This window comes from Emiliania huxleyi, assembly GCF_000372725.1.
Source record: "Emiliania huxleyi CCMP1516 unplaced genomic scaffold EMIHUscaffold_300, whole genome shotgun sequence".
Lineage (NCBI taxonomy): Eukaryota > Haptophyta > Isochrysidales > Noelaerhabdaceae > Emiliania > Emiliania huxleyi.
In genome coordinates, this window is record NW_005199769.1 from 8,832 (window position 1) to 28,969 (window position 20,138).

The following is a 20,138-nucleotide window of genomic DNA, read 5'->3' on the forward strand; positions in this document are numbered from 1 at the left end:
TCAGTCTGCCGAAGACTACGGACGATTATCGATTTCCTCAACACCCCTCGATTTCCTCAAACTCACCCTCCACACCCTCTACCGACTTGCGCAGCACGCAGCGGGACGGGGCTATAGAGTATAGTTGTTCCCGGGCACTTTCTCATCCTCTCACTCCCAGCGCCCAGCACACTCACTCTGTTCATAGCGCGCACTGCCACTGGCCTTCTCGTCTGTTCATACTCTTCATAACCCACGCTTCGCGTCTTCACACCTCCTCTGCAAAAATAAAATATTCTTAGCTTCAAGCCCCCCTCCGAGACTAGGGACAGAACCACACCAGTATAGACCAGAGGGACTGCGCCTCGCCCCCACTTGCCCTGACTACACAGGATAGCATGCCCCGATAACGGCGACACATAGTGGGGGACACTGCGCAAGGAGGGGGTGCGAAGGCTCATTGGGGTACTAGGTGGGACCATGAGGGGGGGTGGGCGGGGTCCTGTGGGGGTGAAATGTTGCGCGGCGAATTCGAACCTACCCCCTCGCCGCGCCGATCCTCACGCGGAGGGTAAAACCCTGTGGGACAAAACCCCCCCGCGGTCGGCAGTCTTCAGAGTGGACCCCCCCCTCCCCAGCCTCCCCTGTGCATCTCGCACCCCCCCCCGCTCCCCATCGGTGACTCGCGAAGGACACGGACACTCGGGGTGAGGGGGGGTCCCCCAGAGAGGGGGCTTTGGGGCATTGTTGGGTTGATCGCTCGTGCCGATCTCGGGTCGATCTCGGGTCGATCTCGGGTCGATCTCGGGTCGATCTCGGGTCGATCTCGGGTCGATCTCGGGTCGATCTCGGGTCGATCTCGGGTCGATCTCGGGTCGATCTCGGGTCGATCTCGGCACTCGGGTCGATCTCGGGTCGATCTCGGGTCTCGGGTCGGTCTTGGGTCGGTCTCGGAGTGGTCTAGAAAAGAAAAAAATGTGGGGCGAGATGAGGCGAGATGAGGCGAGGTGAGGCGAGGTGAGGGGCGATGAGGCGAGGTGAGGCGAGATGAGGCGAGATGAGGCGAGATGAGGCGAGGTGAGGCGAGATGAGGCGAGATGAGGCGAGGTGTACCTCGGCGAGATGAGGCGAGGTGAGGCGAGATGAGGCGAGGTGAGGCGAGATGAGGCGAGGTGTGAGGCGAGATCTTGAGGCGAGGTGTGAGTCAGCTGTGAGGCGAGGTGAAGGCGAGGTGAGGCGAGATGAGGCGAGGTGAGGCGAGATGAAGCGAGGTGAGGCGAGATGAAGCGAGGTGAGGCGAGATGAGGCGAGATGAGGCGAGACTAGGAGGCGAGAGGAAGCGGGATGTTGTGTGGCTGCTTGTGCAACACACCTCCTCTGCAGGACTCACCCCTCTACGCTCCCTTTTGCAGGATGAGGCGTAGCCACTCATGTATTGTTTATATCATTCCCCCTCTCTTCTTTGTTCTTTTCGTGTTACGCTCTTACAAGCTCTCCTTGAGTCGCTCTCTCTCTCTCTCGCCGATGCGGCGCCTCGTCTACCTCGCGAGCGTCCCGTCGCCCAAGTGGCCGCCATCGAGTTACGAGTCAATATATATAGTCACGAAAGGGTGCAGCGCGCGGCCGCGCGCTCGGGACTGGTCTCTGCACTCTGGTGTGAGGGAGTGGGACTCTCGCGCGGTCTCAGCCGAGCCGAGCTAGCAGACAGCACTGGTTGGTTGTTTTAGGGCTTGTCGCTCGCATTTTGTTGCGATCCTCCTAACGTTCATCAGCCGATGCCCTCCGCCACTCGACCGCAGCGTGCTGCAGCTGCCTCATTGCATGAAGCGCCGCCCCTGCCCTCTGGTGGCACAGCTCATTGTCGGGCGACTGCTGCCCGAAAAGGAGCTGCAGCTCGGTGGACGCGACGGTTAGCCGATCCACGCACTCCCGGAACGTGTGTGTCGCCGGCGAGGTGAGTAGTCGACGTGCCGCTCGGCGAGCGCGCTTTACCGGCTCGCTCGTGCGCTCGGATGCGACGGTGAGGGCGATGTAGGCGCTCGCCAGAGCTCTCGCGCTCTCGTAAGCCATCTCTGTGACGCGGACGATTGCCGCGTCCGAGATTTTCCTGGCCGCCCACGCGCGCTGGATGATTGGCGCGAGCGGCCCAACCACCTCCCAATTGCGAATGCCCGCGTGTGCTCCAGCGGCAACGGCGCGCCGAATCAGCGAGAGCTGCTGCGCATCGGCATGCTTTAGCCCGATGAAGTTCAAGGCCATCGGCAGCGGATTTTCGAATTGCGGGACGCTCGACTCGAAGAAACGGCGCACCGCGATCTGCTGCTCCCATGCGTGGGGAGTGCACGCCCCTGAAGGGTGCCATGTCCCTCCCCGTGCGTGGTTCGTCTGCCCGCACGCCCAACAAAAGTCAGCGCGGCACTGCCAGCATCGCATGTGCAGGCAGCCCCCATTCTTCTCGATTGGGGCGTGGCAGTTGGGGCACGGCTTGATCCCTTCGCTCGGCATCTGCATCGGCCGATCGCCGTCTCCGTGGCGCGACTTGAAGACGCGGCACTCGGCGCAAGTAGCCGGCCAATGCGGTTCCTCACCGCACGACGGGCACCATCGCTCTCCGCACGCGCCACACGCGGCCTCGAAGCAACGAGGCTGGTCGTCACCGGGGCGCGTGGTGCAGACGAGCGAGACGCAGGCGGCGTTCGGGCAATATGAGAGCGTGGGTTGGCTTCGGATCAGGGCGTTGGAGCGCATCGCCAGCAGAGCATCGTACTCGCCCCGCTTCATCGCCTCGCGGAGCAGCGAGTCTGGTGCCACCACCCCGCAGTTGGGATCGGCACAGCGGATCATGGCGGTCGAAGCGTCCAACCACGAGGTGTGGTCCTCCATCCTGGCCAGTGCATAGCTGCGCCAGCACGTGATGCACATCTGATGGCCGCATCCGGCATGCAGCCTCGTCACGCCCGGGTCGTCTTCAAAGCAAACGATGCAGACGCCTTGCTCCTCGGCGGCCGAGGCCTCACCGGGGACGGCGCCAAGCTGCTTGGCCTCGTGAGCAGGCACTGCTCGCGAGACCACGCCGAGCGCTTTGGCGGTCGGCGTCAGCCGGCTGGGCTTGAGCACGGGTTTGACGAACGCCCACATGGTCGGGGCTGCGGGAGGAGGCGGCGGGAGCGGTGGATTGAGCGGTGGATCGGCCTCGAGGCAGCTCGCCTCGCACGACAGAAACACGCCCGCTCCCACGCGGTGAGCCACGCCGCGGCGCATGGGCCGGCGCCGCTCGCGACCGAAGATGCACGCAGTTGCGTACTCGCGTGTGAGCTGCGTCGCGAGGCTGCAGTGCCTCTCCTCCTCCTGCCGCCGCCCCTTGGAGCCGCGGCTTTTGCAGCTCCTTGGAATGCTGTGCTTCTTGTATCCGGTTAACCCGGTCGACGGCGCGGGTGCCGACAAGAGCTCTGTGTTCATCTCACCCGCCTGTGCTTCATGCTCCACGGGAAGTCGCCACGTGGGAAGCAGCCAGGTGGCCGTACGTCGCCTCTCGATCGCACAGCACTCGTCATCACTCGGACTTACATCACAGTCCATCATTTGAACAGGCGCAGCATTGGTCTCTTGTGATGACTCATGCTCGATGGCTTTGGGTGCTTGGCCGCTGACCGCGCCGTCCGCATCTGCGCGAGTCGAGTTGGTGTGGTTCTTCGTTAGCTCACGCGCCCGCAGTGCAATAGCACGTAGGCTCTTCGATCGCAGCCTCTTCGCCGCGACCTGGCGCCAGTCGCCCTTACCCTTGGCTGCTCGTGCTCGGCAGTACTCGAGCACAGCGTCCTCCGCGGCCGTCCAGGCGCACGGCATGGTTGTCGCCAGGAAGCCGGGTCCTGACCCAGTCCCAGACACGCCCAGGCGAGTCTATTCTCCAGGTGCGTTCTACACATAAGAGTTTAGACAAAAGAACTCTCTCTCACATAAGAGAGATGGAAAAGTCAAGAGGGCCCAAATCCAATCCGGAACTCAAAAACCTCGCCTCGTCACCCTCCCGCCGCCTCGCCGCCACCCCGCCCGCCCGCGCCCGACTTTCTACCTCCTCGTGATCCAACCCGCCACCCCCCTCGCCCGTCACCCTCCCGCCGCCTCGCCGCCACCCCGCCCGCCCGCGCCCGACTTTCTTGTACCTCCTCGTGATCCGAACCGCCGCCACCCTCGCCTCACCCTCCCGCCCGAAATGCTCCGCCGTTCCTTCGCCGCTGTGGTCTGCCGTCGTGCCACCGTTCCTTACCGTGCCGCTCCTTCCTCCGTGCCACCGAGGCTTCGACCACCGAGGCTTCGGCCACCGAGGCTTCTGCCACCGAGGCTTCGGCCACCGAGGCTTCGGCCAACGAGGCTTCGGCCAACGATATTATTGCTGCCGCCCCCCCTGCCGTCCGTTACCGCCGTGCCGCCGTACCGCCGCTCCTACAGTGCCGCGCCCGCCGCGCCGTATGTCCCGCCGTCCGATGTCCTGCCTGCCGCCTGCTGCCGCCGCGCCGCCTTACCGCCGACCCTTATCGTGCCGCGCCGCCTTTACACACACACCTTACTTTCTGCTCGACCGAGTTTGCGCTGATGAGCGAACCGAGCCGCCGGGTGCCCCGCAGCGGCCTCGCTGGGCCAGAACATCGGCCCCGAGTGCTCCGCAGCAGCCTTGCTGGGCCAGAACGTCGGCCCGCGAGGTGGGGTGCTAGTCTGGGACCCATACGTGGCAGTTCCCTTGCTCCAAGCGCTTGCGCTTCGGCGGTAGTGATCTGATCACCCGAATACCACGTTCGGATCGCTCCTCATCGCAAACCCTGTCAGCAGTTCACCTACGGGTATGTTCGTAAGAGCTACATACACTGAAAATTATGCTCGCGCCCCGAACTCAAAACTCGCGCGCTGGCCCGTCGCGCTTGAGGTTGGATGCCAGCACGCCGCGTCCACACACGAAGCTGGGCTCGAGCTCGCGGGCGAGCCACCATCGTTCACGACGTATGTCGCACGGCCTGAGAGTGAGTGGCATCAAGCTCAGGATACTTGGCTCGCACGGTTCTCGGGCGGCAAGCTCTGCCTACCACCGCCGCGTGCGGCTGGCAGTGGCAAAGCTCGAGCCACACCAGCACGCGCTGGCCGCTGCGCCCGGCGCGAGAGAGTGAGAGCGCCGCAGTAAGATACGGCTTTCGCGGGAGACACACAGCACAATCGCCTTCGCCAGTGCGTGTGAGCGAGTGACGGGTAATCGTGGCCGTGGCCAAGAAAATCAAAATATTAAGCTCTCTGTTTGGACCACGGTGAAAAACTCGACGGTTTTGGGCGTTTCAGAGCACGCTGAATCGATTGGCTGAGCTATAATTCTCGCCAGCCCTTTCCTTTCATAATTATTGACTCAAAACTCGATGATCGCGCGACTTTGGAGCCGTTATAGCTCAGCCAAAACGTTCCTCTCGAAAAATTGACTTAGGAAGCCGCAAACGGCAGCTTCTCAAAGCCTCACCCGCGCTTATTCTCTTGATCTTTCAAAACCTAGGCCTGCGGCCAAAATTTTCTAAAGGCCGCTGCGCGGCCAGCGCGATGCGCAACCAGTCAGCGACCGACAGTCAGCAGACTGTGACGATTGGCGGCCTCGTGCCCTCAGTCGACCTCCTCTACCAACTCCCCTGCCCAGCCCATATGCCTCATCCACGGTGGCGCAACCACTCGCGCAGGGAGAGAGAGAAAGTCGGCGATCTGCGCCGTGCAGATGAGCTCCGCCTCGTCTGCGTCGAGGACGCCCATCGCAGGGCTGTCATAGCGCCATTGCATATGACGTACTGCATGTTGTTCATTACTTCGCAGGTGCCAAAGTCGAGGATAAACTCACTCAGCGATGGCGAAAGCTGCACTCCCGGCCGGCGGTAGGAGAGATGAAGGCTAATGTACTTCGCAGTGTACGGTGCCTTCCGGCGCGAACAGTGCCCGGGACGAAAGAGGAGGCGACGTCTCCCTCGTCCATGGACGGTGTAGCCAGCTTGAGAGACGGGAACGAACGGCGGTGAATCGCCGACAGCGGCGCCTTCGTTCCTTTCCAGTGAATCGCCGGCGGGTGCCCTGAGCGTTGTATCTGTCGGCCAGTTGCCGCACCGCCGGCAGCAGCTCCGCAGCAGCCGCCCAGATGGCGCCGGTTAGGACAGGAGCGAAGCCGCGTGGACACGGCTGAGCGACGCCGTGCGTCTCGTTTGGATGCTGCAGGCATGCCGGGCAGCGCGCGTGCTCCATACCGCGTCGGGCGCCCGCCGAAATCTTCGATTTCTTCGGCGTAGGGGTTTTTGAAAATTTTCTTCGCCTGCGGCGGGCAATTAATTTCGATACTTTCGCTTTCACAGCTCTTTCACACGACTTTATCCGTCACTCGCTCGTGTGTGAGCAAGTGAGAAATGTGAGGACTGCGGACATAGACCATGTAGAGTCTAGACCCGAGGACAATGCAGGACATAGAGCATGCGACGTGCCTACACGGCGCGTGCACGGCGAGGACACGCGACTGTTCTTCAAGCGTGTCAGTGCCGCCGCCGCGCGCCGCTATCGGAGAGCGCCCGAAAGGCACCCAATGCACTGATGAAGGCGTCACGCGCGCCGGGCTGCGAGAGCGAGAGGGGGGAAGGTAGAGGGGGGGAGGTAGAGGGGTGAGCCGAGATTACCTCTCTCTCTCTCTCTCTCTGTGTGTGTGTGTGTGTGTGTGTGTGTGTGTGTGTGTGTGTGTGTGTGTGTGTGTGTGTGTGTGTGTGTGTGTGTGTGTGTGCGTGTGTGTGTGTGTGTGTGCCATCGGTATCGGTAGCTCTCTAATCGCGCGGGGAGGAGGGTGCCGCACCTGCGAGCACTTGTCCGGGTGGATGAGCAGCGCGAGGCGTGTAAAGGCGCGCTTCGCCTCGGCGGCGCTCGCGGAGCGCGGGAGCCCGAGCACCTGCGAGGGACCCAAGGGGGGAGGGGGGGGGGGGAGGGAGGGAGGGGGGGGCTTGAGCTTCCAGGGGGCGGCTCTCTCCCTCACCTGGGGGCGGGGTGCAGGGGCGGGGGCCCCAGGGGGCGGGGGCCTGGCCCTCGCCCGCAGGGGAGGGGGTCTGGGGCTACGGAGGCGGTGGTGGGGTGCCCTCTCTTTGTCAGCGAGGGCGCCGTCTTTCCGGCGGCAGAGACGAGAGGGCCCACCAGCCGAGGGAGGGGGGAGGGGGAGGGAGGGAGTCCGAAGCGCCCTACACATCTCTGCCGCCTCTCGGCAGTCTCTCCTCGGCCTCTCTCGGCGGCCTCTCTCGGCTGTCTCTCTTGGCTGTCTCTCGGCAATCTCTCGAGGACGCGCCTCGTGCGGCGTCCTCGCCGCCAAAATGCGCGCAATCGGGCTGCCGCCGCTGCCTTGGCTGCCGCCCTGCGTGCCGCCGCCCGCTACGCCTGCGCCTGCGCCGCCGCTGCCGCCGCTGCCGCCGCTGCCGCCCCGCGCGGCGCCGCCGCCCGTCTCAAACTGCCACCAGCGAGTCTGCCGGCTCGCGCCCGCCCACGCGCGCTGCTGCTGCCTCCGCCACTGCTGCCACTGCGCCCTCTCCCGCTGCGTCGCTCGGCGCTGCTGCGAGCCGGCAGCCTCGCCGTCGCCGTCGCGCCTCCACTTCCAGTCTCCTCTTCGCAGCCGCAGCCGCTGCTGCTCCCAGAGCCGCGCCTCTTCCGCCGCCTGGGCGGAGCGTGTGTGTGTGTGGGGGGGGGGTGAGGAGAGGCAGGCAAGGGGCCTTGGCAGAAGAGGAGAAGAGGAGGAGAGGAGGAGGGAGGAGGGGAGGAGGGGAGGAGGGGAGGAGGAGGGGAGGGGAGGAGGGGAGGAGAGGAGGAGAGGAGGAGAGGAGGAGAGGAGGAGGAGGAGGAGGAGGAGGAGAGGAGGAGGAGAGGAGAGGAGGAGGAGAGGAGAGAGAAGAGGCGAGGAGAGGAGGAGGCGAGTGCACACCTCGTCCTCCCGCCTCTTTGCGTACCGCCGTGCCCACTCCCGCCCGGCGGCCTGCTCGTCCGCGCCAGGCTCCGCCTCTTCTCTCAGCCGAAAGACGGGCTGTCGCTCCATCACCACCTCGCCCTCCGCCACATACACCTGCAGGACGACTCCGTCTGCTGGAGCCTTTATGTCGACGCTCACCTTGTCCGTCTCGACGACCGCAAGGACCTCATACTCCCTCACCCTCGCGCCGCGAGCGCAGTGCAGCTCGGCGAGAGTGCCAAGCTCCGCGTCTGAGTGCTGGTCACCCCGCGGCCACTTTGGCGCGCAGATGTCACGCTCACGGAAGCTCACGGAGGAGGCGGTGGCAGAGGAGGAGGCGGTGGCAGAGGCGGAGGCGGAGGCGGAGGTGGATGCTCTCGAGCAGCGTCTCCGCGATTGAGACAGGAGAGAGACTCCGAGAGGCCGCGATTGGGCCGGGAGGCGTCGCAGCGTCGGCGAGGAGCTGAACCTCATCGACAAGGGCCACCGCCAAAAGCGAGAATCCTAGCGGCTTGTAAATTATTAATGTGCGCGATCGGCTTTTTCTCTGTTTTGTTTGTTTCTTTGTAGTTGTGGAATGTTGTTTGGGCTGAACAAGCTTTTCCTCTCGCACCCCGTCTCCTTTCCTTTCCTTTTTTCTCTACAGCCACGCTCTTTTCTTTTTTTTCACACGCTATAGTTACAAAATGAACTCGGGGGCACGGGACGCGGCACAAACGGGGCACAAACGCCAGGCTACAAAGACGGGGAGGCACGTAGTGACGCAGGGGAGTCTAGGCGACGGCGGCGTCCTCCGACGCCGCGGCGAGCCTGAGCACGGTCGCAATCTCTTCCGCCGCCGCGAGCTGCAGCGCGACTGACATGTGCGCTGGGCCTGCAGCGACAGCCACGACCGCGTCGACCAGCTCGCCTCGTCCTCGTGCCCTCTCTTTTCGTCTCTATTTTCCCGGGGAAACCATCAAATTTTCCGGGCTCTGAGCCGAGTCTGAGGCTGGTTTGGGCCCAAAATCAGCCAAATCGGCAAAATACCTGGTATTTTGCGGGTATACCTGGAAAAACCCCGGGTATACCTGGACAATACCCTGCCTGCGACCGCCTGGGTATCGTGCCGATTTCCTCAATTTTCCCTCAGATTTTGCCCCAGACCAGCTCTCAGATTCAGGGAAACTCGCGAGTTTCCAGAATGGAGCACCAAACACCCTCTGTTTTCCCTGGAAATTTCCGGAAACGCAAAGTGCTGGGGACCCTCTGTTTTCCTTTTTGTTTGCCGGAAAAGCTTGTTCAGCCCAATATGTTGTTGGCAAAGGAAGACACAGAGCTCACACAAAATCACAGTGGGTGGTAAGCGAACGAGTCACTTAACAGGGGTCGATTAGAGAGAGAGATTTTTAGCAATACCAATGTTGTTTGTCGATTAGTGCGGGCCACCCTGTCCAGAGGCGGAGGTGCCTTTCTGGGATCTTGCGATCGAGTCTATGCAGCCCTCGGCCACGCTCTCCTTTCGTGGCTGATAAGCATTCGCAGACCAGGCGATGGAGATGGCGGGGAGCACGGATGTGACTGCTCACCAAGGCCGAGGGGGGCACGACACGCACCGACCCTTCACGAACCGAAAGGCCGTGCACGGTAATCCGGGCACGTGTTGGGCGCCCCATTCCGTATGGCGGCTAGGTCGGCTCAGGGCCCCGTCCACTTCCCTCCCACTTGGCGCGTGAAGATGAAGAGATGCCACCCAGGCCGGCCAGGGCAAGGGCGGAGGGCGAGAGCGGAGGGCGGAGGGCTGGGCGGAGGCAAGGGCGGGCGGTGGGCGAGGATTTTTTTTCGTTGGCCGAAGCCTCGTTGGCCGAAGCCTCGGTGGCCGAAGCCTCGGTGGCCGAAGCCTCGGTGGCCGAAGCCTTGAAGGACGGGTTGGGCCGCGGGGAAGGGTGCCCTAGCTGGCCTGGGTGGCATCTCCCCATTATCACGCGCCAAGTGGGAGGGAGGTGGACGGGGCCCTGAGCCGACCTAGCCCTAAACGGAATGGGGCGCCCAACACGTGCCCGGATTACTGTGCCTTCCCCGGGTGCAGCCTTTCGGCTCGTGAAGGGTCGGTGCGTGTCGTGATCCCCTGGAACACCCGTACTCTCCCGCGCCATCTCCGTCGCCCTCTTCGGCTGCGGCCTTACCACCAAGATCGGGAGGCGGCCAGGGCTCATAGACTCGGTCGAGAGACCCCAGAATGGCATCCATGCCTCTCTGGACAGGGTGGCCCGCCACAACGACCCCTGGAATTGCGACTCGCCGCTTTCCTCCCGCTGTGATTCTGTGTGAGCTCTGTGTCTTGATTTGCCAACAATATACCTACAACTGGCACGACAAGCAGTCTGGGAATACCTGGGTTGAGCGCGATGGAGGCTTTTGAGTGGACGGTGAGCTTGCGGCCGCCCGCACGCGCCCGCATGTGACGGAAATTGCCCCAGGTAAGCTCGAGTGCCCGCCTCGTACCACGCACCCGCCACGGAGCACGCACAGTCCGCGTCAGGACGCACCGCGGCCTGCGCAACAGCCGCGCAAGCGCCTTTCGGACGACACCGCCTTTGCGCCGCTTTCGCAGGTGGCACGTCGCCGGGGCGCGGGTAGAGGCCGGTCCATCCGATAGTTGGGCGTCCGAGGCACGCCCGGCCAGCTCGACAGCGGCCAGTTCAAGTGTTATCTTCGAGCTTTGATACCGCTCTCCGGTGCGCCTCTCTCGCCGTCGCCCGTGCGAGCCGCCGCCCCGCCGCGCGACCCAGAGCCGCCCCGATCCACCGCCCGCCCTCCCGTCACCGCGCCACGCTTGCCTGGCCCGCCTCGGCACCGTCACGGCGCGCCTGCAGCGGATAGCGGCGGCCCTCGTCGCCGCAGCGGCACGGCAGCACGCACCAACGATACCTGTGCCTCGCAGGTACCGGAGCGAGGGCGCCGTCGCTGTCACGCGCTCCTGTGCGGACCCGCGCGCCGCGTGCGCGCGCCGCCGCGTGCGCGCGTCTCTCGCTCTCGCCTCATCGCCCACTCTCGACCGGCAGGCGGCTCTTCCCCGTCAAGAGACGAGGCCGCCCGGTCGTGGAGCGGCGATTACTGCGGCGATTACTGCGCCAGCCGAGTTTTCGCCGCAGCGTGGCGGGACGACACGCGCACGCTTGCGTCCGGGCTCGCGTGTCGTTCCGTTCGCGACGGCCATTACGGTCACTTGTGCATGTAGTGTCCGCCTGTGCTTTTTTTGTGCACACACGTATCCGTGATCGCGTGACTGCGATGATTTTGCACTACACTCTCTCCCGCCGCGTCTTGATGCGCAGTCGCTTTGCACGTTCCATGCGTGCCTCCACGCGCGCGCACACGGCCGCGCCCACAGCTGAGAATGGAGCACTTGTGTCACCGGGCGGGGCACGCGCGGCAAGTGGCTCCAGGTCGGCACGGTTCTCGTACAGGGGGCTTGAAAAATATAGCAATCGAATGGCGATGTTGTTGCTCCTAGAAAAAAGCGAGCCCCGCTGGCGCGCTCCCCATTCCTCTAGCAGCACACGATAGGCATCACGAGTCGAAAGCCCTGTGTGTGGTATCCGCACGTTGGCACTCCCGTCGACGAGCCAGTCCTGTTTGCCTGGCCTGCGACGTGGGACGGAGCGACGCGTCGCGGGCGAGCACCGGCGACAACCGCGGCCACTCATGAGGCGAGCCTGGGCGAGGGGAGGGTAGCGAGGAGAGAGGAGGGAGGAGAGAAGTGTGCGGCCAGCCCGCACCGGATGGAGAGCGGATGGCGCTCTGAGAGCGCGAAGAGGAGCTCGTTGACGGCGTCGTAAGTGCGCGGCAGCACATTGCGCAGTGGCACGGCCGACGCGCCCGACTGGCGCCTCCCTCGCGGCCGAGGCCGCTGTATCCTTGGCGCGCGCAGCGCGAGCGGCGCTGCGTCCGGCTCAGCCCTCCGCCCTCCGCTCTCGCCCTCCGCCCTTGCCCTGGCCGGCCTGGGTGGCATCTCCTCATCATCACGCGCCAAGTGGGAGGGAAGTGGACGGGGCCCTGAGCCGACCTAGCCCTAAACGGAATGGGGCGCCCAACACGTGCCCGGATTACTGTGCCTTCCCCGGGTGCAGCCTTTCGGTTCGTGAAGGGTCGGTGCGTGTCGTGACCCCCTGGAACACCCGTACCCCCGCACCATCTCCGTCGCTTGGTTCCATAACCTCTGCCACCACCGGGAGGCGGCCAGGGCTTCATAGACTCGGTCGAGAGACCCCAGATTGGCATCCATGCCTCTCTGGACAGGGTGGCCCGCCACAAGGACCCCAGGAATTGCGACTCGCCGCTTTCCTCCCGCTGTGATTCTGTGTGAGCTCTGTGTCTTGATTTGCCAACAATATACCTACGGCACACACATGAGAAATCAACGTTTGCGCGCTGCCCACAAAAGCACGCCTTCACGCATGCTCTCCCCCGCCAACACAATGAGCGGAGCTCCGGACGAATCCACCGCCACGCCACCGCTGAGTGACTCGGAGGAGCGGCCCTTCAGCGAGGGCGAGGTGTCCGAGATGCTCGAGGCCGCCGAGGCGCTCGCCGAAAACAACGAGCTGCTGTACTCGGACGTGGACGCGCGGCAGGAGCTCCAGGAGCTGCTCGAAGAGCTGCGCGACCCACATTCTGAAAGGGACGTGCAGGAGCGGGGCCGCGTGCTGCTCGACCTCCTCGAGTGGCTGGAGTCGGGAGGCGAGGAGCTGGGGGCGGAGGGAGGGGAGGAGGGTTTGGCCGAGGGCGCGCCTCCTGGGCAGCAGCTGCGCCGCGTGGCCGCGGCGGGCGAGGAGCTGGCGGGCGAGCAGCCGCCCTATCTTGGCGAGCAGGCGCTGGCCGAGTTGTGGGTGGAGGTGGGCGAGTTGTGCAACGAGGCGGACCTGCCAGCGCTCGAGGACGAGCTCGACGGCTTGCCGCCCGAAGAGCAGTGGGGCTCGCTGCTAGCGGTGCGCCGCTACTTGCTCGACGGGGAGGCCGAGGAGCAGCGGAGCTTTGAGTTGTGGCAGCCCAGCGGAGAGGAGTTGCTCGCAGTCTGGTCCGACTTGCTCGTCAAGGTGAGCGCCGAGGACGCCGCCGAGATGCGGACCCTGTGGGAGAAGGCGGACGGGGACGAGCGGCGCGCGCTCGCGTGGGACGTGCGCAGGTACGTCGCCGACCTCGAGGAGGAGGAGGAGGCGATGGCGGCCGAGCGGCGAGGGGCGGAGGAGTGGTCTCAGGGCGGCGGCGTGCGGCGGCGCGGCGGCGGCGCGGCGGGTGGCGTGGCGGCGGCCTGCGGCGAGGAGGAGGACGCAAAGGGCTACGCCAAGCCGGGACTCCGGGGCGGCTTGCTCGGCGACTCCGGGGCGAAGCAGCGGCGCCGCAGCTGGCTCGTCGCTGCGGTCGGCCTCTCTCTCGCCGCAGCCGCGGCGGGCCTCCTCGCGGCCGCCGCCGGCTGGCTCAGCCTGCCCTAGCGCGGCGCGGCCGTGTCCCTTCGTACCCCAGGGGGTTCGCATCGCCCACAGCGCGATTTAGAACACGGCTCAAGCGGGCTCTTGAGTACGGCTCTATTGGATGACGCAAATCGGTCCACGGGACTGCTCTATGATGTTGATGTGCTAATGTGTTGCTGCTACGGGCGTGCCGGTAGTGACGCGTTCACATCGCGCTGTCGAGTGTCTCGCATTTATGCCATGAAGGCACCGTGGGTGGGCCTTTCCACAACTGACATAATAACAAACACATGCACATACTCCGATGCAACTCAGGCGTAGACTATTCCCTGAGGCGGCGGCTCTCGCACGGCCACCAGCCACCACCACGATCCCAAAGCCAAAAATGAAAAACCGGCAGACACTCCACCGTCCACCGACCCCCCGGACCAGCACAGACATGCACACCCTTGGCCCCTCGGCTGTCGACACGGAAGGCGGGGGCGGGGGATTCCACGTCACGCCCTGGGCTGGCCTCCGTTCAAGCACACGTGAGCTTGAGAGCGCGCCCGCGTTACCCTTAGATGCAAAGCTCTCATGCCTCCGGAGTCGCCTTGTTGGGTTCGGCGAAGCAGCAAGTCTTCTGCTGCTTGCAGCAGCACACGCAGCCGATGATGCCGCCCACGGTAGCAAGGATCACCCCGATGATGATGGCGAGGAGGATCCCGAGGCCGAGGCCGGCAGCCGCGACCACATCATCTTCAAGGGAGCTGCCGCCGCAGCACGAGGTATAGCTTGAATCAGCCCATGCCATTGTCTCGATGACCGAACAAAAGGCAAATTGTGTGTTGCCGACATAGGTCGCCATTTCGTCGCAAGTAGCGCCCGTCAAGTACGTGCCACCAAGAAAATCACAGCCGAATGAGTCATAGGCGGAAAGGTACTCATTGCTCGAGTCAACGCACACCTCGCCGTACACTGTGGTGCCGCTGTAGTCTGACGCGGACGAAAGACCTGAGCAGATATCGGCGGCCGCGCATGCGGTTGCGAGCGCCAGCGCGGGCGCGTAGGCGAGGAGGAGGGTCGCGCGCAGGACGGACATTTTCAGCACGGTGGTGTAACGTCTGGTCGTTGACGAATATAACCCGAACGACGGCGAACGCGACAATGAGCTCCAATGGGGGATTTTGAGGACCGCAGGCTCCGATTTTGAAACCCGTTGTTCACGCACCGACCACACAACCGACACGCTCACCCCACATACATTTTCTGCCGGGCAGACAGTCAGACAGTACTGATAGATATGTTGAGGGAGGCGACAGACAGACAAGGGGAGGGAGGGAGGCGGAGCGCCTAAACCTCTTTCGTGGCCATCCAAGCACCGCTCCCGCCCCTGACTCCGCCAGAACTTCCGCCGCCGATGCCGCCGCGCCCATCGCCGCGCCCGTCGCCGCCGTACCAGCCACTGGCAGAGGCGGTCGCGACGGACATCGCCGCGATCGAAGGATACAACGCGACCTGCTCCGGGGAAGCGACGACTAGAGCCGTAGTGCAACGATTCGGCAAGGGGCTCGGCGCGGTGATCGCCAAGTACGCGCAGGCTCTCGATGGGTCTGAACGAGAAACCCTCGATGCGGGTAGGGAGATTCGCGAGGCAATCATGTGCGTGGAGAAGGGTTTCCGCCTAAGCGGCGCTTCTGAGAATGCCCTCGGCGATGAGGAGAAGCGACGGGCGTACTTTGAGTGGGCGATCGCAGCGGGGAGCGCTACCGAGGCCCGGGCGGTAGCGCTGACGGAGGAGGACTACGCTCGCGTATCGGCGCTGGTGCAGGACAAGGTGGTGGCGGCCGAGACCATCGTCAGTGTCGCGGGAAGCCATGTCGACAGAGAGCCGGAGCGGAGGGAGGAAGGGGCGGCGGGGGAGCAGCACGGCGGAGGCGACGCTGCTGCTGCGCCGCCTCTCGCGCACACTGCATTACTGGATGAGGAGGCGGAGGTGTCAGAGGAGCTGGAAATCTAGAGCGCGGGATCCGGGAATAGCCTCGCTCGGCTCTCGTCTCTCGAGCAGGCTTGACTCGAGATATCGTCGAGCGAGACAGATACGAGAATCGAGCGATCGAAAGCCGAGACACCTGATTCCGGCGCCCCGCGAGGAACAGGAGTCTCTCTCAGGCCACCTGGACCTGCACACCTGCCACCTCGGTCCTCTCGCATCTCGCTCGGGCCTCGGCTCTCGCCCCGGGGCCGCCCCGCGGCGCTCGTAGGTGCTAGGAACCTAGGTGTCGTGTGTACGTCGTAGAGCTGCGCTAGCTCGTACGTTCAAGCAATGCCTCGAACCATGCATGCGCGTTCTGTCAAGTAGAGGTGTTATCTCGTCAACCATTTCAATGATACAAAAGCATTCCACGCAGCTGCGGGGTGCGGGCGAGCCCTCTATCCTTCCCGTCTTCGCGCCGCGCCGCGCGCTCTCGCTCTCCTCCCCCCCCCCCCCCCCCGTACGCTCTGGCCTCTCTGCTCTCTATCTCTTTGCCGCGATCACGGTGCCACCGGAATCTCGCCGCACGGAGTACGCTCTCCTTGATACGTACAAGCGTCCTGGAACCAGAAATCGCCCTCGTGCACCGCGTCGTGCACACACTTTAAGACTTAACGGCCCCCAGGAACAAGGCGGATCTCTCACTCAAAGATCGTCTGCAGGCGCAGGCCTGGCGCCCTCCTGCTCATGCTGGCGCACAGTGAGCAAGGGAGCACAACACCGCGGGCTGAGCGTTGCCGCTGTCGTGGGGTACGCAGGCGCACAGCCTTGACGACGGGCAGTGAGACAGAGCTGCACTTGGCTTCCCGCGCAGTCCTGTCCTCGTCAAAGGAGAACTGGAGGTCCATGAGGCTGAGCCGCCAAGCAGCGCGAGACCTTGGTTGCTGAGCCGTCGTCCACGAGCTCGTTTTTCGCGGCGATTTTTCTCACGGCGTCTTAGACGCAGAAAAGAAATACTAACCGGGCCATTGCACCGCGTCGTGCACACTCTCAAGACTCAACGGCCTAGTTACTGGCGGGCCCGTCAGTCTTGCAAGCAAACAAGGGGACTCTCTCACGCAAAGTTCGTCTGCAGGCGCTAAATACGGGCAAATAAATACGGGCAAAACACTTAATACAGGCGCAGGCCTGGCGCCCTCCTTCCTGCTTGTTGGTGCCCTCGTTTTTATTTGCTGTTATTGAGAGAGCTTTCGTTGTTAAGAGAGAGAGATTTTTGAAGACCAACTACAAGAAATCACGACTGTCACAGAGATTTGGGCTCGGCAGCTTGTCAGCCCTCAGCCGAAGCTGGGGCCGGTCCCGTAGCCGAGAGAGCCCGCGCCGATGAGTTCGACGCGGTTAGGGGGGACGAATGCCTGAAGGAGAGGGAGGCGAGGCCAGAGGCAGGCTCAGCTGCTCTCGGGTGATCTCGCTTTGGTGGCCGAAGGACCCGATGGTCCTGTCACATTCGCGCTCCGAGTCGTGGGGGTAGAAGAATTCGAGTGGGCATCGAGTCAACACTTCCTTGTAGTACAGCGGACCGCCAGGCTCGCCGGCAGCATCCGCAGGGAGGCAGCATATGAGGCACCCGTCTTCTGGAGAGCTCAACAGCTGCGGCCGCGATGGCGGAGGTCGGCCGCGAGCGAGCAGCTTTTGGCTGCGGGATCGAATCGCGGAAGGCTCATGCCCTCGCGGAGCGACGCGGGTCGCGCGGCGCGCGCGTGTGCGAAATGCGACAACAGACGACAGACGACAGACGACTGAGCGCTGTACGACTGAACGACCGTCGCCGCAATCGCCACCGCCGCTATTTTGACGAGCAGCGCGAGCGCGCTCGTCGGCGGCCAGCCGTCGCGGGCCGGGCCGAGCCCGGCCTCAACCGGCCGCGCCGCCGCAGCAGGCCGGGAGGCCCGAATGGCGGCCGACCAGCTGATAAGGATGTCTTCTCTTCGTTGTTAATACAAGCCAATGGTCCCTGGTAGCAGTCACTCGCACACACACGCCGCACTGCACCGCGCGCCCGCCCACCGCCCCGCCCAGGCGGGAAAGAGATGAGGAGATGGGACAGCGAAGGAGGAGCACAAACACGTATGGGAGGGTTCAGTTGTGCGCCACGCTGCCCGGCGTTTCTCACTTTCCGGGACAGCCCCGCCCTTTCGAGGCAGGAAGGTGACGACTACCCCATACGTCCAGTCCGAGCCTGGCTGTTCTTCACCTTCCTACCTACCGTGTGTGTGTGCCTACCTACCTACGCCCTGTTGCTTTACCCCATCGCCGACCGCCCACACCCCTCTCCTCGTTCCCCCCTCATCTTCTCCAACCTCGACGAGCCGACGATCCGCTGACATATACGTCAGGGAATGTCTTTTCTTTTTCTTTCGCTTCTTTGTGCTGTGAGAGAGAGTTGTTTTGTTTAAATTCTTTCGCTTCGTGCGAGCGAGGGTTTTTCCGTAAATTCTTTCGCTTCGAACCTGTGTGCGGGGAGAGAGATTTCTTTTCGTTGAATTCTTTCGCTTCCCGACGGGCTCACTCTCACGTCGCTCACGCTCGCAGCATGCTGCAAGAGGAGGCCACGCGGATGCGAAAGGAGGGCCACTTTCGTGACGCCTCCCTTCAGTGGCGCGAAATGCAGTTCTGGCTCGAACAGTGTACCAACTACTCGCAGCAGGCCGCCATCATCCTCGGTTTTGCCTTTGCGTCCTTCAGCGCCGACAACCTCGGCGTGCTCCCGTGGTCAGACATGCCGCTCACCTCCGGAACATTTGTCGTCGCCTCGACGGTCGGGATGGTCTCAGCGCTTTCGGTGGTCGCGTTTGCATCGCACTTGATGCTCGCATCAGAGAGACTAGCAATGACGACCGCCGTAAAGGTGGCGGCGGTAGCGGTGCGCTCGCGCATGAGTCTCGTCGTCGTATGCTACATTATCTCGTTGCTGTCGCTCATCGTCGCGGCTATGTCGCTCCTCTTTACGATGTGCGACTACAAGGACGAGAACCACGGTGGCGACCGTGCCGAGGACGTGTGCAACCGCGCCGCCTCGGTCTCGGCGGCCGTCGTCGCCATCGCCATCGCAGGGAACTTCATCGCCGTCCGCAACACGCGGCGGATGGTGCGGCAGGCAAAGGGGCGAGACGGCAAGCGGCACAAGTCCTTTCATCTCTCGCGCATCGCCACGCAGGCTCATCCGTGCCCTGCCCCGAGCCCCGCGGTCTGTGACCATTCATTCGCACGTCTCGTTGACCCACCTCGCCACCTCACCACCTCGCCGCCTCTCACCACATCACTGACTGACTCCCAAACTCGCGACCCGTCCCCCGACACACGCAACGGCAGCCTCACGTCCCGCCGCACCGCCGCACCGCCGCAGCTTCGCGAGCACCACGAGATCATCGGCGTGACGCGAAACTCGACCGGGCACAGCGACGCCGCGGGCAGCTCGTTCGAGGACGCGGCGGAGGTCTCCCCCTTCCGCCCGGGCGCGGCGCGGACGCTGCCGCAGCGGGAGGTTGCGGTGAGCCACGACAGCTACTACACGAGGTTTTGAGGGTGGGGTGCGGCATTGGGGGGAGGGGGGGGAGGGGGCGTCGTGCGGTGAGAGAGGTTGAGAGAGGTGGTGGTTGCTCCGCCGTTCTAACTGACCTTGGTCCTTGCTCCTTGGAGCTAAACATGCGAGGGATCTCGAGAGGGGCCGCAGAGTAGAGGGTGGAGTACGCGGGTCAGCTATAGTTACCCAATACCGTAGCAGCGCCGACCGGGCGTGAACGACCGGCATGGCATCGAGTGCCGACACACATACACACACACACCCGACTAGTCGCCGCCGCAAGGCTTAGGCGCCGGCGGGTACTTGACGAACCTGTTGCCGTCTGCGTCATCGGTGGTGAGTCCGACCACGTGGCCCTCCCCGTGCTTGCGAAGCCAGGCAGGCAAGTGTTTTTTTGGCAGCGCGCCTCGGCGCTCCCGGGGTTTTTGGGGGCTCTTTTTAAACAACCACTGGCCAGACCCATGAAAGCGGCCAGCTGCTCCTGCTCGACCCCCCGCTGCTTCGCCGACCCATCCTGCCTGGACCAGTCCGTCGACGGCCTCGGCTGCGGCGCCGACGGCACCACGACCTGTCGCTTCTGCGGGGACACTGCGGGAAAATTCCGAGCGTGCCCGTCGCCGCCGGCGCCGCCGCCCTTCGACTGCTCGGCCGTCGACCCACACGAGTGCTCATGCGCCGCGCCGCAGCCGCTCTGCGCCTTTGACAGCACCTGCAGCCACGGCGGTCTCGGCTGCGGCGCCGACAGCAAGAAGTGTTGCCGCTTCTGCGGAACTCCTCCCTACGACCCATGCCCTCGCGACCCGCCGCCACTGCCGCCGCCGCCGCCGCCGCCTTCGCCGCTGCCGCCGCCGCCCACGCAGCCTCCGCCCTCGCCGCCGCCCCCCTCCTCGCCGCCGCCGCCGCCCCCTCCGCCCCCGTGGCCTGACTGGCCGCCGTGGCCGTCCTACCCTCCGACTCCGCCGCCGCTCCTCTCCCCCTCGCCGGCTGCTCCGCCCCCCGATAGCTCGTGCCTTGGAGGTGTCTCGTGGGGTGGAGGGGGGAAGGGAGGAGGCGAGGCGGCGCCAGAGTGCCTCTCGCCGTCTGAGGTGCACCCGATACTCCTCCTCTGTGCCTCTCCCGTCGAGCCCCCCCCCTCCCCCCCCCTCCCCCCCCCACCGCCCCCTTCCAAAAGAGGCCTACACCAAGACC

The 20,138-nt window shown here is 64.2% G+C and overlaps 4 protein-coding genes across 4 annotated transcripts; all 4 read right to left on the bottom strand.

Moving 5' to 3' along the window:
• Positions 1–1,737: 1,737 nt before the first annotated feature.
• Positions 1,738–3,825, bottom strand: EMIHUDRAFT_116587 (hypothetical protein; the record flags this gene model as incomplete). Its single annotated transcript, XM_005775021.1, has 2 exons — positions 1,738–3,447; positions 3,631–3,825. The coding sequence occupies 2 exons, from the start codon at positions 3,823–3,825 to the stop codon at positions 1,738–1,740; spliced, it is 1,905 nt and encodes a 634-aa protein (XP_005775078.1).
• Positions 3,826–6,518: 2,693 nt separating this feature from the next.
• On the bottom strand, positions 6,519–8,434 carry EMIHUDRAFT_239976 (hypothetical protein; the record flags this gene model as incomplete). Its single annotated transcript, XM_005775022.1, has 3 exons — positions 6,519–6,599; positions 7,937–8,162; positions 8,430–8,434. The coding sequence occupies 3 exons, from the start codon at positions 8,432–8,434 to the stop codon at positions 6,519–6,521; spliced, it is 312 nt and encodes a 103-aa protein (XP_005775079.1).
• A 2,810-nt stretch (positions 8,435–11,244) lies between these two features.
• On the bottom strand, positions 11,245–12,227 carry EMIHUDRAFT_239977 (hypothetical protein; the record flags this gene model as incomplete). Its single annotated transcript, XM_005775023.1, has 3 exons — positions 11,245–11,587; positions 11,722–11,832; positions 12,121–12,227. The coding sequence occupies 3 exons, from the start codon at positions 12,225–12,227 to the stop codon at positions 11,245–11,247; spliced, it is 561 nt and encodes a 186-aa protein (XP_005775080.1).
• A 3,525-nt stretch (positions 12,228–15,752) lies between these two features.
• On the bottom strand, positions 15,753–16,317 carry EMIHUDRAFT_368277 (hypothetical protein). The gene is made up of 2 exons (XM_005775024.1): positions 16,013–16,317; positions 15,753–15,858 (listed from the first exon to the last, which is right to left on the bottom strand). The coding sequence occupies exon 1, from the start codon at positions 16,273–16,275 to the stop codon at positions 16,069–16,071; it is 207 nt and encodes a 68-aa protein (XP_005775081.1). The 5' UTR covers positions 16,276–16,317; the 3' UTR covers positions 15,753–15,858; positions 16,013–16,068.
• Positions 16,318–20,138: the final 3,821 nt, after the last annotated feature.